At 42.4% G+C, this 18,528-nt stretch overlaps 1 protein-coding gene and 1 long non-coding RNA gene across 2 annotated transcripts in view; one reads left to right on the forward strand and one right to left on the reverse strand.

Annotated features, from left to right (window-relative positions):
- CNTNAP2 (contactin associated protein 2) overlaps positions 1-18,528 on the reverse strand; it is a 1,494,727-nt gene that overhangs the window by 295,304 nt on the left and 1,180,895 nt on the right. Inside the window, exon 14 of the mRNA XM_088799852.1 lies at positions 11,492-11,648. Within this exon, the coding sequence (XP_088655978.1) occupies positions 11,492-11,648 (157 nt within the window). The remainder of the gene's footprint in view (positions 1-11,491; positions 11,649-18,528) is intronic.
- On the forward strand, positions 8,138-16,705 carry LOC141567563 (uncharacterized). The gene is made up of 7 exons (XR_012490323.2): positions 8,138-8,720; positions 9,602-9,669; positions 11,783-11,891; positions 13,995-14,148; positions 14,564-14,711; positions 15,859-15,904; positions 16,074-16,705. It is a non-coding gene; the product is annotated as an uncharacterized LOC141567563 (long non-coding RNA).

Below are 18,528 nucleotides of genomic sequence, written 5' to 3' on the forward strand. Positions count from 1 at the left end.
GAAAGGGTAAGAACATAAAAAAAATTCGCTGGATATTTATAAAAGGAGCTGAACATATAGAAGGATACAATTTAGTCAGTAACCTTGAATTATACTTCAAAATGTATTCGCTCTCAACCCTGATGTAACATAATTTTGCACACAATTTCAGTTACCCAATTTCAAGGTGCACTTGATCAAAAGGTAGCAGAGAATCCAATTCTGAGCTGATGTAAATAAATACAGATGACTGAAAAATGCTCAGGCTGAATTTAAAGAAATGTTTATCCACATCTTTGAAATAAAAAGAATGACCACATCAGATTACTCGTCAATGTTAACTTCTAAACCGTATGGCCGAAGCCATATCTCCGTTTTCTACCAAAGTCAGCTCTAAAATTCATTACACCGAATAAGTCATCCTGAATGTCTTGAGCATTTAAATGCAACAGGAGGGGGAAAAGGCTTTTGGTAAACGAACAAGAATAGAACTGGATAAATTACAAATCTATTTGTATTTCTAGCAGTCACGTTTTGGGGGACAGGTACTACACACATTATGAAAAGGACATAAAACAAGCTTTTCGTCTTCTGGGCTTCATTTACAAGCTGCCTATAAGAGCCTGTTGTATTCATAGATTCGGAGACACATATCCCTGCCATTTCATAGAAACAGGTCATTATTTCCATCCAAGTTCACGACTCCAGAGCTGGTAATTATAGTTATAGCTGTAATTTCCTCTGCCCTCTTAGGTAAAAAGCCTTGAACTAGATGTTCCAGATTGCTTCTGGTTTTGGAAGTGTAACTTTCATGTTTTAATTCACTTACTGCTCATCACCGTACGCTTACCTCCCACTGTATGGTTATTTTGAAAACTGAGAGCTTAGTAAATTTTGATAACGAGGCCAATTATCTTAGAGAATCTCAGAAACAAGCAACACACCAGTTCATTTCGTGCTTTGGAGGAGTAACTGTGTCCTGACTATGTGCCACTAGACCCGGTGAAGAAGCAGGCTCTGAGGCCACACAACCAGGTGGTGACAAAATTCAGTATTGCTTTACTAAAACTACTGCCTACATAAATTAACCATAAATTAACCATTTAGAACAATAACCTCTTGCATAAATACAGGTTACGCAAAACAGACAGACAGGCTGGACAAAGACTGACTTGACAGGTTTAGGAAATTCCTTAAGAGGAGAACAGAGCAGTGGCCAAGAGCCTGACTGTGTGCCAAAGACAAAACTCCCCAGGCAGCATGAGTAGCGATTTCTGGATCAGGAAAAGAGCTGTCTGTAGTTTAGCATTTCAAAGTTTACTGGTGACACAGCTTATTTCACGCCATAAAATTCTGATGATAATGAATGTGTGCAAAGCAAAGCAATGACTTGGGTTCAGAAATGTGTTTTGAAACAATGACGATATCAGCCAATTTACTAGCCTGTATTTGCCAGTTCTTTTGAATCTAAAAGCTGTTTCCCTTATTCCACGATATTGGAAATCACATTTACGAGTATTCTATTTTTCGAAGCCTTCTTCTTTCTACCCCCCCCCCCCCCCCCCCCCCAGTTAGCTACTGATGTCCACAGTATCCCAACGATTCGAACCAGACCTTCAGAAGGATTCTCAGTGTGACACAGATTGCCAGCGCCACCTCAGGCTGGATGTGATTAAGAGAAAGGTCCAGGGGTAGGACAATAACTATTGAGGAAACAGAATTCTATCCACTTTCCTTGCTTAAAACAAGTTATCTTCAAGAAGTGGGAATCTTTTAAAAAACGTCTTTATCTATTTATATCTAAATATAATAAATAGAATTTATGGACGTTTCATCACTTTGAAGGAATTTTTTCTACCTAGTCTAATCTATACAGTTTAGTTGTCTTATTTTATTATAGTAAATATTAAACCTTGAAAAATCTACAGTGATTACACAGAAGCTGACTTTGGAGATGAATGTCAATTTAAATTGGTTTCTCTGACATTTATTAGTAATTCAGTTTTACTCCATGTAATTAACCGTGGAATTATAAATAATTCAAATTAGAGAGGAAACATAGTCTTCAGACAACTCCAAATCATCAAAACCACTTTTAAATATGTCAACCTGTCTTAAGAGTCAAAAACTCCATTGTCTTATTATGTGAATTTGAATCACAAAGTATCTTAAAAAAACTATTTTCTTCATGTAGATTTCCCCGGTGTCCTTAGTTTTCCTTTATAAAATCTTTTATTCCCCCTTTCTCATTTTTTATCCTAAATTTTCACAAGATAAACTTTGGTCCAACGATTATAGAGACTTTTCATTGACTATAATTTGTATACCAATCAATCAAACTTTAATTTTAATGTGGAAAGTATGCAATTGCATGCCGATCTTAGTGATTTAATGTGTTCAACAGGTAAAAAGATGTTAATTTTAATTTAATTTGAATTTTGACTATTAGGAATATCTTTGGACTGCATATATCAGATCTTCCATGAACTCAAGGAAGTATATGCCAAGGGATTAAAAAGCATAAATCAAACAGATCAAATACACTGACAATTTTAGGGACTGCTTTTTATATTTTGTTATGGAAGAAAAAAGGGCATTTTCATTAAAGTCCTATTATAAACTCATTAAAATTTGAAAGTGCTAATCTCTGAAATTTGTGGTTTGAATGCCGTGCTTCATGAAGCACTGCAGGTTTCATAAACGTCTTCAGCGTCCATTGTTGAGGGTCATGGATGGGGGATGCATGCTGGTGGTGGTCTTAACTGCTCCCTCCCTTCACCTCGAGATGCTCCATTTTAATCCCTTTTCATGCTGGACTTTCAACTAGGATCGTAGTTGAAGAAGGTATAGCCAGTTCAAAGGACAAACGCAACTGATTTAAACTTCAAAGAGAGGATAATTCAATGTATTTGTTTCCACAATGTCAACATCCCTAAATTCTTCCATGTATGAATTAACATTTTTTTTCATCATTAAAAGAAAATTAGTTGGTGCCCAATTACCTTTCTGTCATGAAAAGGCTACATACTGTATGATTCCAACTATATGACACGGTGGAAAAGGCAAAACAATGGACACAGTGGAAAGACCACTGATTGACAAGAGTAAGGCGGAAGGAAGATGGAGCTGGCAGAGCGCAGAGGATTTTTAGGGCAGTGAAACTGCTATGCTACCAATAATGGTGGATACATGCCATTACACATTCGTCCAAGCCCATAGAATGGACAAAACTAAGAGTGAACCCTAATGTAGACTATGGACTTGGGGTCCTTCGATGTGTCAGTGTTGGTCCACCATTGTAACAAATGCACCACTCTGGGGGGGGGACGCTGATGGTGCGAGAGGCGGTACATGTGTGTACGGGGGAAGGAGGGTGGGTAGGATAGGAACTCTCTGTACTTCCTACTTAGTTTTGCTGTGAACCTGGAACTGCCCCCCAAAATAAAGTGTATTAACAAATACAATTAGTTTATCTGTAGTTTATGTGAAGTGCATAGCTTCACAATTAACTTCTTAGAATTTCTTGTATCTCCAAAAGTTTCCCAATGAATGACGGCAATTATGTTTTGTTTTGTTTTTTGTAAGGGCAGGAAATTCATAGTAGAGTAAAACTGTACTGCAACGTCTGCTCTGTGCAGGAAAACTTAGGTGACAGAAAAAGAAGCTCAGTCCTTTTCAGGTGACGGTGGTTATGAGACTGGTGAGAAGCCCATAGGTACTACTCACAATGGGAGGCTGCAGAAAAGAAATATGGCAGGAGCTTAAGCATTACTGGGGAAAACAGAGGCATCGTAGATATTCTGAACTCACTAAAACGCTGGCACTTTGAAGACAACACTGATGCAATTCTATGTATCTTAATTTAATAAGAGTTTGGCATTGAATGGTTCATTTTCGTTCTCTTTCCATATTCTTTCCAGAAACTTCTTTGGCTCTCTATCATCAATTCCAATTTCCACACAAATTCTGTTTCTTTCTGATCTGAGAGGTGCTGATAACTCTCCCTCTGTCTACCTTCGTCGGCCCTCCCCACAAGGGTCCCCGGAGGTCAGTCCCAGGCTGCTGTTTACTTCTTTCTCAAAGAGCTGTTGTAGCACCTGGATGCCTACTTTGATACATCTTCCCTGTCTATTTTCAGCTCTCTGCCCCATTGTACTAGCTCCCCTTTCTCTCCAGAGGAAAGGTAGCATCATGGCTAAAATCTTGGGCTCCAGCATCAGCTTGCCTCTGTTGGTCCCACTCACCACTTAACTGTGTGGACTTGGGCAAGTTAATCAACGTGTCTTGCAAGTTTCTGAACTACAGAAGCCTAAGAAAATAATACAAAAATTGCATAAAAGTATGAGTCTTTATAAAGTTCCATGGGTAAGTAATATTATTCTCACTGGATAGATGAAGAAACTGAATAAGAAAAGTTAAGTGACTTCCTGAAGTCACTCAGCTATTAAACAGCAGAGGTGGCCTGATTTTTCCTTGTCATCAGTTGCAGCAGAATGCAGAACAGAAGGCACAAGTGTTCTAGGGTGGCCACCATGTAGAGTGAGGCAGAGCTGAGAAGGCCAGGTGAGGAGAGATTTGGAACTCCAACGAGTCACTGGACGAGTCTGGATTTAATCATGACGGTAACAGAGAGCTCCTGAAGGTGTGTAAACAGCATGTCCAAAAGTGGGGCCCTTTTGAAGAATGTACAGTGGGGCCAGAAACTCTCAGTTGCTTCCTACCGCTCATTTTCCTCTTCTTGGGTAACAGAACCCTCATTTTTAGTGAGGTACATTCCTGCCCAGTTAAAGGGCTACATGACCCAGCTGTCTTTGCAGCTAGATGTGGTCATGCAACTAAGTTCCAGCTAATGATGGGTAAATGGAAGTAGTGTGTAAAGTCATTTTCAGAGGGAGAAGTTAGGCTTTCTTGCCTCGCTTCCACCTGGAATGTGAATGTGGTAGCTGGAGCTCTAGAAGCCTTCCTGGCTCCTGAGGATGTGGTCACACCCTAAAAATGCTAGAGCAGGTAGAGTGGTGGAAGGAGCGTGGGCTTCTTTTACAAAAAGGGAAACAAACTTTATTCTTGTCTAAGCCACTCTTTCTTATGTATGTATGTATGTACGTACGTATTTAGTGCAGTGCAACGTAACCCCAAATCAGTGGCTCACAGCCCTGGCTACACATCTGAAACCTCAAGAGTTTGCAAAATCCAGGGTGGCCAGACCTCATCTCCAGAGATTTTGATTTAATTACTCTGAGGCAGGGCCTGATGGTCAGTAATGTTTAATGCTTCATAGGTGATTCTAATTTACAGGAAGCCACATGGTGAAAATCACCGTTAAAACATTGCAGGATGGGGGCAGCTTTAAAGTTGGAAGTTACATAGCAAGGCTGCCACAACATGGTTCAGAACTGAGATTTAGAACGAAGAGCAAAGCCAGAGTCACAAAAGCTCAGGGGTCGGTGAACGGCACTGGAGAGGGGGCTGGCAGGGTACGGAAAGTGTGATGGATTTCGTCTTTCCGTGGGACACGGAATAAACACCCAAACCAGAAATGGGCTGCGTCATGTGTGGCATTCCCCATGACCCATAAGTATAACGTGCTTGGAAAATGATTCATCAGCACTTTACTTTAAATTTAACGACATGCCTTTTAATTTGATCCTTTTTTCATTATTGATTTTAAGGAAGAGTGCAATTTCTTTTTCCGGGAAATATAATAGATCTCCCTCTTTTGAAAGCATGTTGGGAAGAGGAATGCTGATGGGAAATGAACTGTGCTTTCTCATCGAGCTCTCTTGGATCTTCTGTTTTTCTCAAGATCACTAAATAATCGATTCTGTTCAAGTCCACTTAGCATTCTGTTGGTAGGATGTATCTATTTCGGGAGCCTGCAGCTCACGCCGAACATCTGACAGACTCACACCTGATTAATCCCTCTCCCTTGGCTGTCATCAGTATTATTTAGGGCCAGTGGTCAAACCATATTGACACGTTGCTGACATCTTCTCCGGTGCCCAATTACCTTTCTGTCATGATACAATCCAAGAGGTGACAGGAGGATTCTATCCTGCGCCAAGTGAGTTGGCACCAAAATATCCCTGAGACAGAGGATAATCGATCATTTCCACGCTTTTCCCGAAACTGGGAGAGACGGTTCCCTGTCCTCACTGCCAGTGGGTCTTTGAACTCACAGGGCTGCTTTCTGTCTTGAGCTAGATGATCTAGCATCCGTCTCCACGAGCCACCGTTACATTTCCTAGTTCATATCCCAAGGTGAGGTCTAATGAAAGAGCAAAAGCCCTTCCTTGCCTTCAGCACTTAGCCCTGACCCACATATTGAAAAGTAGTTACCCTTCTAAATGAGCTTAGCTGCTACACTTTCGAGAGACATCCTAGAGTCAACTTTATGGTAGAGAGAATCTGGCCAGGAAACATCAGCAGAGTGAGGAGTAAAATGCATGGGGCTGCGTGGCCTGTCTGAAATCTGCCTGGCACGGCTCTGAGATGGAATCTCATGCTTTGGGGCTAAACTGAATTCAAATGAGAAGTTTTCTTTTTTTCTTTTTTTGTAACAAAGTTTAACATAATGAAAATAGCCTTCATGAGATCAAAAAGGCACGACCAGTTATGTATCAATAGCTACCCATTCTAATAATTTCATTTTACACGTGCACACATACGTGTATTTGAATATCAACTATTGTTTCGGTTGGTTTAGCAACTGGAAGCATATGCCTCATAACTGCTGTTCGTTCTCCTCATAACATCACATTCTTATAATATGCATGAATAAGACCACTGAGATATTCAGCCTGAGTTATATCGGGATGTAAAGGGATTGCTATCCTAAGCGGGATCCCAGAAGGATTAAAAGCACAAACATGAATTTCACAGAATTCAGCTCAATGAGAGAAAACCTATTTTGCATGTCGCTGCACTGCTAACGGCAGGGATAGTCTCAGCTTCACTGGACGACACGGTGGACAGGCCGCCTCCAGTTTTCCTGGAAATGCAGCCCATCATTGGGGTCAGCAGGATCGAGAACTGGGATGCCCTTCTGTTGTCAAAAATCATTCTCCTATCCGGTTTTTCTTAAGAGAATAGTTTAATATTGCTTTATTATGTAACAGGATGCCTGTGGGGACCCTTGCTTTTTTCAGTTTTCTAAACGACTTAGACACTTTTAAAAAAATTGAACAGGTTACATACGATCAGGATAAAAAATTCCCAGGGTAAGTAGTAGGACACAGAATGGAATAAAGACAAGTCTTCCGTAAGACCTGTCACCCTTAGTCCACTATGTTAGTTGTTATTAGTCATTTATTTGGTACAGTTTCCAGAAATTGTCTACGCACCTGTAAGGGTTATGGATCTGTATTTACTCCTAAAGAACCAGCCTATCAGACACCCCGTCTTTCACCTGGCTGTTTGCCTTTCACCATGGCTATCATTCTACGAAAAGTGTTCGCATAGCTGTTTCTTTTCTTTAACAGCCTAACAACAGTATAATTATCTCAAGCTCTATTAATAGACATTTCTGTTTGGGTTTGTTTTGGTTTGACTGTTTCAAAAAATAAAAAATAAGCTCTTAGCACTTACATTTGTTTGTGTTCATGCCATATACCATACTTCCCCAAAAATAAGACCTAGCTGGACCATCAGCTCTAATGCATCTTTTGGAGCAATAATTAATATAAGACCTGGCCTTATTTTACTATAATATAAGACTGGGTCTTATCTAACATAAGACCCAGTCTTATATTAATTATTACTCAAAAAGACGCATTAGAGCTGATGGTCCAGCTAGATCTTATTTTCGGGGGAACACGGTAGCAAAGGGTCCAGTTAAATACTACATGGTCAAGTGTTTATAGCAATTTCTAAATCGCCTTAAAAAGCCGGCTTCCTTGACGTCTCCTCACGTCATGAGGAGAGGCTGTGGAATAAAGCTGGATGGATGCTGTCACTGCACACACTGGGGCAGACTATTGTCACCCAGGAGGTGTCAGCTAAGACTGAACCGAGACTGGGAAAACGTACCCGACAAGATCCAGTACCCGAAACAGGCTACGTGACGGCCTGCTCGAGGCCAGGGGGATTGACGCAGCTCTTTGGCTGGCTTAAGCTGAGAGTTTTATCCTAAAAGGAAACTCATATTTACACTATCAATAAGCCTGACAAACACAAGTTCCTCCTTTGGGAACTGAGGCCAGGCTTTGGACGGGGAGGAAGGGGTTCTTTTTCCTCTGGATTCCAGCTTAGATCCAAATGCTCAGGGATGCCCGAGGTGCATCTTTCATGAGAGCAGGGCTGACATCCAGGGAAGGGCTGCTGGGAGCTCAGCAGGGACTCGGGGGGCGCAGCCCTGCCTGTGGCCTCTGAGTGGCTATTTCAGATAGCAGATGGAAGTATCTCTAGGTGGCATATTTCTGGGAGCCCCAAGCCTTCAGTGGAGTCTCAATGGAAGACGGAACGGAATTTCTATGGTGCTGGGGACAACAGGGGGCCCTTTCCCCTCCATAGGGGCATCAGTGACCCTGACAGCCTGAGACAGCGGAGCCAGCAGAACTAGAATCTCACCAGAAATGGCCTCAGCAGCAGGCATGGCAAGAGGGCACCTGGGCAAAGGCTAGAGTGGAGGAGCCGAGAGAGTTGGTCCTGCACAGCTCTGAGGCCACAGCCAGGAGACCGCGAGACAACTGTGTGTAGAGTGCGAGGTGGGCTTACTGGACACAGCGACAACCATTACAAGAGACGTAAGTAGTGACACCTAGATGTGTGTCCTCACTGATGAGTAGCCTCTCATTTAAACTTCATTACCTGCCATATAATGTGGGTACTATCACCAGTTCAATTTTCGGCTAAGGGAGCAGTGACAGAGAGTTTCTGCAACCTCTTCAAGGTCACTGAGCTACCAAGCACAGAACTAGGATTCAAAACCAGGTTACATTTAGAAAATAACTTCAACCTATTTACAATTAAATTACTTTTAATATAAAAGCAAAGCTAGCGATTTTAAAAAATCAGGACCACCCAAGAGGTGCGTAAAGGTCGATATAAAAAATAAAATTGTATACTCATGTTCATAGCAGCGTTATTCAGCCACTAAAATGTGGACTCAACCCAAGTGTCTATTGATGGATGAACAGATAAACAAAATGTGGCTTATCCATAAATGGAATATAATTCCATCTTAAAAAGGAAGGAGATTTTGACACAGGCTACACCATAGAAGAAATTTGAGGACATTATGCTAAGTGGAATAAGCCAATCACAAAAAGACAGATACTGTATGATTCTACTTATATGAGGTACTAAGCGGTCAAATTCATAAAGGAAGAAAGAAGAACAGTGGTTGCCATGGCCTGGGGGAGGGACGGATGGAGACTTATTGTTTAATGGGGACAGAGTTTCAGTTTTGCAAGATGAAAAGAGTTCAGAAGATGGCGGGTGGCGATGGTTGCACAACAAAATGAATATACTTAATATTACAGAACCGCACACTTAAAAAATCGTAAGAGTAAATTTTTTGTTAAGTGTGTTTTATCACAATAAAAGATTGGAACAATGAAATTGTACTGCATATAGTGCATATGTTAAAAATGTTACAGTTTTTGTCTCACTGTGTAATATCTAGGCACAAGATTGGAGTTTGTCTGCCCTGGTTTGAATCTCGCCTCCACCACGTTACCCGTGTGACCTGGGGTAAGTAACTTAACCTCTCAGGGCCTTAATTTCCTTATGTGTAAAATGAGGACAAAACAGACCCTTCATACAAGGGTCACTGTGATATTTAAGTGACGTGATACATTTAAGCACTTGGAACAATGGCTGGCATGCAATTAAGAATCAGTAAATTGTTCACTATTATTATTTGAACAACATGAAAAATGAGAAAGTGTATAAGTATTTTACTCTGAGTAAAAGTGAACATGTTTCATGGGAAAATGTTAAGAAGATTAGATGCAACTGTCTATAAACAATGAAAAATTACACAATGATGATTTTTCCAAATATTCAAACAGATGTAGCAGGTGGTTGTTGGATAGTAAGCTGACCCAATCAATCAAACGTTAAGTTTCTGCCTTGGAAGCACTGCAGAGGTTCTGCTGCCTGTAAACCTTGGTCCTGGATTATTTCCGGCCCAGGAAGAAAAGCCCCGTAGACAAGCCGATTGCATTCGGGGTCAGTGGAATAGGGCATAGTGGGGTACAGTATTTGACTGGTCTTTCTAATATTCAGGTGGAACTGCTTAGTATTGAGACACAAAGGCTGGGTGGATGGACTTTTGCCTCACTTCCATTTCCCCATGGATGTGCTCATGTTGGCCAGGACATAACCATCCAAGGATTCTACAAGCAGAGATGCTGCAAGCACTGAGTGGCGTGCCTTCACTGCTGCTTCCATTTTGGGATTGCTGATTTCAGATGTGATGACAGCTCACTGAGTGCAGCTAGGAGAGGCCAGGAATTACCTGGCAGTGGGCACTTAGCTGAGACCAAGCTCGTTACTTAGGATTCAGGCCCTGGCTGTGGGTATTTACTCTTTTTGCAAACAGTCAATCATAATCTGTTGTTACTGAACTATGCTTATTGTTCTCGGAGGCCACAGGCTTGCTGTGGGACCCAGTCTTCTCTGAGCTATGGTCTTATTTATTCCAGCTCCATTTCTGTGGATTTTACTCCTGCTCATGGGAAGAAATGCTTAATCTAAGCGTTAAGTTCTTTACAAAAGAACATGTAACATGTGGTCTGTTGTTGAAGCGTTACATTGAACATTTACGTCTAGTGAGTTAAAATGCTAAATTCATCGGTCATTAAAAAGAGAAAAACAACATGAGTAGTCTTTCTGGATCATGAGAAAATCACGGGACTGGGAGGTTGGGCCCCGGGGACTTAGTTTTCTCTTTGTTTCTCATGTTTTGGTCAGTAATTCAATATAATGTTGGAAATTAATTAAAATTGTCCTGGGCCCCAATTTATGCCACCCACGGAGAAGCCGGACAAAACCAGGAGCGGGATGAAAGAAACCCGGAATAGATCTTCCTTGAATTGGTTAGTATCAGAGTTATAATCAGTTTAAGGCGAGGAAGGAAAAGTAGGCCTGGAAGCACGGTTGCTGAAGACAACAGCAGAGATCGACCCCCCCACCCCCCCATTTTCTTTCTAGTCCAGCTGCTCCAAGCAGATGCTGCACCAGGTGTTCGCACTCACCTGTGCGCTGTGGCCACACGGCCCTGCGTGTGCATGTGCGCCCCGCCCCGGCCAAAGCACAGTTTATAATACGATGCAAACCCTGTCCGCTCCACGGCTTGTTTTCCTCTCTGAATAATAGATGCACACATCAGTTACCTGTCCGTCTACCTCCAAATGCAGACCCTTGTAGCACCGCCCTCTTTCTGCTTTTATGCTCCTGACAGGTGTCAGCGAGGTTAGTGCCAAACCTTTCTACCCTCTTATCCTATTCTTTCCGCACGTGGCAAACTGCCTGTCTCTCGCGAAGGAGTCCCCGCGGCCGGGACACTCACCACTGCTTGTAGTCCGCGTCGCAGTTGCAGTAATACTTGGGGTCTGTGCAGTTGCGTTCGATGCCACAGGCGCATTTCTGAATCCCGGGTCCGGAGCCGCCCCAGTAGTGGTGCTTCTCATTGGCTTTGCCAACCCACCAGGTGTAAGGAGTTCCATCTACAAGAAAGGGGAGAGGCACCTTGAGCTCGGACTAGGAATGAAAAGGTAGACTGGTCATGACCTTGACCAGTTATCATAGCGTTCCTTGCATGGCTTCTCTTCAAGCTAACGCTAAATTCTTTTTCTCAAAGGAATTTTGGTCACGGCCATTGTTTGTGGAGACTCGGGGACACTAACACACCTCATGTTGGAGAGAAAACAAAGCAGACACCTGAAGAACGGGAGTGAATGGATGGTCTGGTCGGAAGATCCCTTGTTCTGTCTGTACCTCAAATAGCCAAGATACTTCAGAAGCTCAGCTCCATTTCTGATTGTTCCTCTCCGTGACTAGAAACAACCGAACACTGCTCTGCTTTCATGATAGAGAGTGATGGTAAATAGCAAACCAGAAAAACTGGCTCAGTAGTCTTCATAAAAGTCAGAACAGTGTCAGTAAAAGCAGGAAGATAATTACCAGCCTGTCCTTCAGCATGACACTGAGAAATGGGCCGGAGGGGACATGGGGACGAGAGCCAGCTGATTCCCAACAGCACCTTCTGGGAGGACCGAGACGCCCCAGAGACGAAGTCTCATTGTCAAGATGTTTGGGCCACAGGTGTTACGGTAGCAACCCTAAGCTCTGCATGGACCCAGGCTCTGAGTTGATCTCACATGGCACACCCTCAGTTCCATGTAGGGAAGGGATCTTATTAGACACTGGGACAGGACCCAAAGAGAAGATATGCAATGACATGTCCTTTATTCATTGCAAGGAGGTGACATACTAGTGGCCAGCTAAGAGTAGCCCAGTTTCCCAGTTCTCCTCCAGCCCCTACCTTTCTCTTAAATCACAATACTTTAACTTATACATCACCAATGTTCTGGGTTAGCTATTTTGTTCTCCTCCCTCGGAACACAAAACGTGTTAGTGAGCTGTTTCCACGTATGCCATGGACAGAAGCATGCCAAGCAGAAAAACGTAATCCAGAGGCAAAGCAAACTGCATCCTTTGTTATTAGCAGTGGTTAAATGAAATCATTATCATTAAAATAAATTATTAATTTGGTGGACATTTTATATTCAGCAAGAGAATGATTCAGTTTGCTTTGAGCAGAGACTTGTCTTATTCCAGTATTATGCTAATGAAGGACTACTTTCTGCTTTACAAATCATTATTTACTTGTTAATTGGCTTTGGGGGAAGGCAGTTCAAAGCAATAAAAAATGAAAAGATTTTTTTTTTTTTTAAAAGACAAGAATAAGAAGTGATGAGAGAAGAAATCATTTATTTACCCAGTGGTTAAGAGGTCAAGAATGTCTCTAACCTCAGAATATGAAGAGTTTTGTTAACACTATTAAGTAGGTGGAATCATGGTGATAAGATTAGGGAATGAGGAACCATATTCTAAGAAGCTGAATTATCAAAGTGACGCATCCAGTATTAAAACAGGCAGATATGGACTGAATTAAGTATAATCACTATACCGTACTCACTTAAGATCCAGCTTTATTACAGTGAAGGGTTTATTATGGTTTAGGTGATTAAACTGGGAAAAGGAGAAAGACAAGAGGCTGCCTCCTTCCCAAGACTTAAGAAACCAACAGATTTCTGCTATTTTTCCAATAACAAGAAGTTGTTTGAGAAACACAAGGGCAAATGCATAGGGACCTCTTGTTGGAAACGTGGTAGATATCTGTGATTTTCAAAATGTGTTCTTTGGAACTTCCGGGCTACACAAGGTAACTTGATAATCTGCTTACATAAATGTTATCCTGGTACACTCTACAATAAGACCCAGTATGGTCACTGGGACATTTAATTAGTTCCATTCCATCTCCTTCTAGAGGATGTTAAAAACAAGACCACAAGGGTTTATAGTCTCCAAAATGAAAACTTAAAAGCATCACTTTAGTTTGATGAAACCGAGTTGTATTGTATCTGTGACTATCTGGTTATCTACAAATTCTGTTCAAGACTCGCAGGGGGCCTTTTAGCAGGGGAAATAGAACAGGTAGAAGCTGCTGCAGAAACCTGCCTTTCAACACGCTGCTTAGTGGCCCCTGCTGGCGGCTTCCTTACAGCCCCCCCCTCCCCGCCCTCCCTGCTGTCTGGTAGCATTCTGGCTTTTGAGGCCCCGCTACAGTGCAGGATCCTCTTTCTAAAGTGACCATACTCTGAAAAGTCTCCCACTTCCTCCTCTTTTCTTCCATCTTTACCATGGCAACCATAAGTCATTTTTCTCTATTTCGTCAGTCAATGTCAGGGGACCACTTTGACCTGATTACAATACTCCATCCATACCAAGGTACAAACGGGGATAATGTGCTTACTAAGTAAAGACACCTTTAACTGATGTAATTCTAGATGGTATGTGCCAAGCATTTCAGTACCTGTGAGAACCTTCCTTCCAATGCAAATGACCTAGAGAAGAAGACACTGAAACATCACGACGAGCTCCAGGCGAGGCTGGAGCAGAGAGGAAATTTGAAGGTGCTGTAGCTACAGCAGAGCCCTGCAGGTAATCTGACAGCTGTAGTTTGGATGAAGATGAAGCAGGACAGAATTCCTGTTTCACCCAGTGTGAGATGTACACAGTCCAAGGGTTCCAGGGCCCTAAGAGCTAAAGCTGATAGCTACCCTCGTCCCCAGACGTTGGAAGGGGGAACATGCCACTAGCTCCAGAGTCCTCTGGCTTAACAGAGGCAGCCTGTCTTCCTCCGTGCGTGGAGTTTGTCCCTCTGCGATCACTTCCGAAAACTGGACCATGGCAGTACAAGTCTCAGGATGCTCAGGGAAAGATGAGGGCTGAGAGGTGAAGTCACGGAGTGCCTGCTTCGGTGTCTTTTCCCTCTGGCGGGAGATCAGTCAGAACAGGGAGGGCTTCCCAGCTTCCCCAGGAGAAGATTCATCTGGGGCTCTTATCTGGCCTACAGACGTCGTCACTAGTGCCGTGACACTCCTTAGCCAGACAGGCCTGCCGTACACCGACTTGGAGAAATCACAGTGTGGGTTTAGTCACAGAACACAGAGATGTGGCGCCTGAGTCCCACTGGGATACAAGTCCAGGACCTTGTTTTCCAGGTAAGATATGAACAAGTCATATGGCGTTCGCTGCAGTCTCACCTCCATTTTAAATTCCCAATCACTTTCTTTTTCCAGAAGAATCTAGTTATTGTAACATTTTTCTTTTGCAATTTCATAACCATGATCCTGAGTCCAAATGCCTCTATTTTACTACTTTCATCACGACCTTTAAAAATAAATTAAAAATCACGTATTTTGGCATTCTCACAGATACCAGTGACTATATCGCAAGTTTCCTCTAATTTTTGTGAAGTCAGATTATTCAACTGGCTAACAATATTATTCTCTTTTGATTCCCAATCACCTACTTCTATGTTGTTCTATGTTAATAAAAAAACAAACAAAAAAAACCCACCAAAGAATGAATCCCCAAAAACTCTTGCAGAGTTCACACTGCAGATAAGTGATGTGAAGTTGGGAAAATTCATCATTTTGAAGTTACAATGTAAACACTGAGTGTGATAGTTCAAGGTGAACATTTTACCTCTCTGTGATTGAATGTCACTCAACTCATTTGATTAGGGCTGAGGAGAAATGAATGTAGTTCATTAACCCCATGTTGCATCTTTCGGAATTACATTGGATTTTACTGTATTTTATTAATTTGAATGGGGTCCAAATTTAGAAACGGAGAACTGAAGTTCAGATCAAAATGGACTTGAACTGAAATGTTAATTAATTAAAAATTAATTCCCCCGCATAATATTTAAATTTATTTCATTGAACTGAACTTAATAGATTTCAATCAAGGCCTGATTCCACCACGCGTAATTTGATTGAGTTGAATCAAATCACTTTGAATCCTATTCAAATGAATTAGATTTTATTAATTTGAATGGAATTGAAGTGACACGAGATGGGAGTTCATAATGCTGAGCCATATTAAAGAGAATGGAATAGGCCAACTCACTCAAAGTTAACTTGGCTTTAATTTCTATCGAGGTCACACTGGCATCCCTGGCCCCCTCAGTAACTCTGGTTAATTCCTTTGTACCTTGGCCCCGGGAACAAATGTGACGAATTATGCCAAAGTGATGGGATGGAACCACATGCTACTCGGATAATGCAATAATGCACTTTTGTAGTCTTTTCCGCTGGAAAAGCCCTAGCTAATTATTTTAAATATGTCTTTTCCTCTTTATAGAACACATGGAGAGGGAATTAACCGGATCTCAGCAACAATGACTGGTGTGAGTACTGGCTGCTCCCTTTATTTTTATTCTCCATTAAAAACTGTACGTATGTGACAAAACACGCCTGACCCTCTTTGTGTTAAGCCATGGTTTGTATAGACCTTAATCAGTGCATTCATCATATTGTCTTGTGATTGTGTTTTGTGCCCATCTCCCCTACTGACAGGAAGCTCCGTCTGGACACCGATTCTGTACTTCCAGCTTCTAGCACAGTCCTAGGCAAGCAGTGGGTACACAACTACTGAATGTTCCAGGAAGACGAAGGGTAAAGCTTGGCCAACATCACTGGGTTTGAGAATCAGGAGGTCACTGAGGGACCTGGATCGCAGTTTCATGTCTCACAGTGATGAGGACGTACAGCCGCAAACACCGATAATTAAAATAGGAAAGCTGTGTGAGAGTGAGCAGGGAGACAGAGGAACCTAGGGGGTGACCAGGAGAAAGGGCAGCTTCCACTGCAATGGGGTCCTGAACATATTTGTGGTCAGAAAGAAAAGAAATGAAGAGAGAAGGAAAGATGAAAGCTGCGATGACTGGACCAATAGTGATCAATACCTACAACCGCTATCAGGACGCTTGCTGCTTCTTCCCAGCATGCGGGAGGCTGACTCAACCCCACACAAACACTGCCTTGGAGAAATTCCCAGGCTGTATTTGTTGTCTCTAACCCAGTCTGACGAGGATGTTACCAAGGCAGGCAAGAAAAGGACAAGAGGGGAGGATAAACGTCAACGCCGAGGGTTTTGAGCTAATCCCGTCTTATCTACTATGTAACAAGTTAAAAAAGAAAAAGAAAAATTAGCCTTGACCTTTAACCCTGTCCTACTTGTGAGTTTCAAGAAAGTAATGTGTTACTACCTGAAAAGTGCACCATGCTTTAACAGCAGAGCAAGACTCCGCTTACGTAGCACACAACCCAAGGTCACACATCACTCCTGTTATTCAAGGGAGGCGGAACCCCTGTCTTATTTACGGGACTCCACACCGGCTGAATCACACTCTATCCATCCATTACCTGGCCCTTCTCCCAGGGAACTACGATACTAAAACTTTTCTCGATGGCACAGCGGTGAAGAAAACTGGCTCAACTGTAAAGTTCTCCAATCTCACAGAAGTGCAGTGAGATGTCAAAAACTGCAATAACAATAATAAGTGTCAAATTCTTCAAGCGGGGTAAAACATACCTCTTTAAACAGTGCAACTTTGAAAACTTGCCGTTATTCTTTTTTTTCCCTGACAACAGAAGAATTGAACACCGAAGCACAGAATACATTTTTCCTTACGAGTATTTAAAACTTGTCTTATGAGCCCGCTGATTAACCCGCTGATAAACCTGACGTGAAATGAGACTCTTCAAAGACCTTCCTTCCCATTATGTCAATTATTCACTTTTTTTCTGGCAAGGCAACTGATTTCAGTTTGATTGTAAGGAATGTAACAAATTATACAGTATTCAGATACACTTTTTGGTTACTGTTGCCTTGGAGCTCTGGATGAATAATTTTATTAAGATGCCTGTTAGGACGTTAGCTCCAAAGCTTAGCAAAGCCACCTGCCTCTCCCATTTTAATTGCTAATTTTCTTTACAGCCTGTCTGGCAATATTGTCCCACTTTTTATTAAGAATAAACTCCTCTATTGCACACTTCTTGCTTCAGGTCTTTTGTCCTTGCGGTGACCTCCATCTGGTCTGTCACCCCTTCCCTCGTCATGCTTGGTCTTCAGGCTTCAACTTAAATGTCACCTCCTCAGAGGTGATCTCCTGGACAGCCCTATCCTGTTATTCTTTCCCCGAGCACCCTGTTTTATTTAATTATGCTATTTACCACTAACTGTAATTGTGTCACTTCCTCACTTGTTTACTGTTCATCTTCTCTAGCTGGCTGTATGCTCCCTGAGAGCTGTGACAAGGCTGTTCCCACGAAAACTGTGTCTCCTGCCCTTCGCTCGACACAGTGTTTGCTGAAGTTACAGATGATAGTTATTTTGCCTATTGATATTACACAAACCTTCAAAGTAGTCATGAGCCTATCACTGAATCTTTAACGCAAGTCAACACCTTCTGTCCAGGTGGAACGAATGCATTATCTTTGCTTTCCTGCTGCCCACCTCAGTAGAAGGCAGAGCATTACTCCATCTCTTACGATGGAAATCAGTCACTGCACATTTCTCCTTGTCAGTGCTTTACTCCATTACTCGTCCTCCCTGACACGTCTCAAGCCCCTGCCCATTTCTCCAGTTCAGCCCTTCCTCCGCTGCCGACACATCACATGGGCTCATGCCTCCATCCAATCTGGGACCTTACCTTGGTCTCCTCTGGGTCTCTTCACTTTGAACACATCATCTCACTCTGCCAGGGTGAGTTTCTACAAAACGACTCCATGTTCTTCAGTAGCTTTTTGCTGCCTCCACATCAAATCTCACCCCAAAGCCCTTATGATAAGGGTTTCTTCCTACTGATGGAGTCCTACCTCCCGCTGACACACATTCCCATCTCCAGACACACAGAACTGTGTCACACTTCCCTGTATCTCCAAGTCTTGGCTCATGCTGTCCCCATGGCTGTGTCTCTGCGGGTCCCTTGAGATCCAGGGTCACCTTCTTTGGGGTCTTTCTGATGCC

Source organism: Rhinolophus sinicus, chromosome 8, assembly GCF_057876585.1.
Source record: "Rhinolophus sinicus isolate RSI-liver-muscle chromosome 8, RSI-T2T, whole genome shotgun sequence".
Classification (NCBI taxonomy): domain Eukaryota; kingdom Metazoa; phylum Chordata; class Mammalia; order Chiroptera; family Rhinolophidae; genus Rhinolophus; species Rhinolophus sinicus.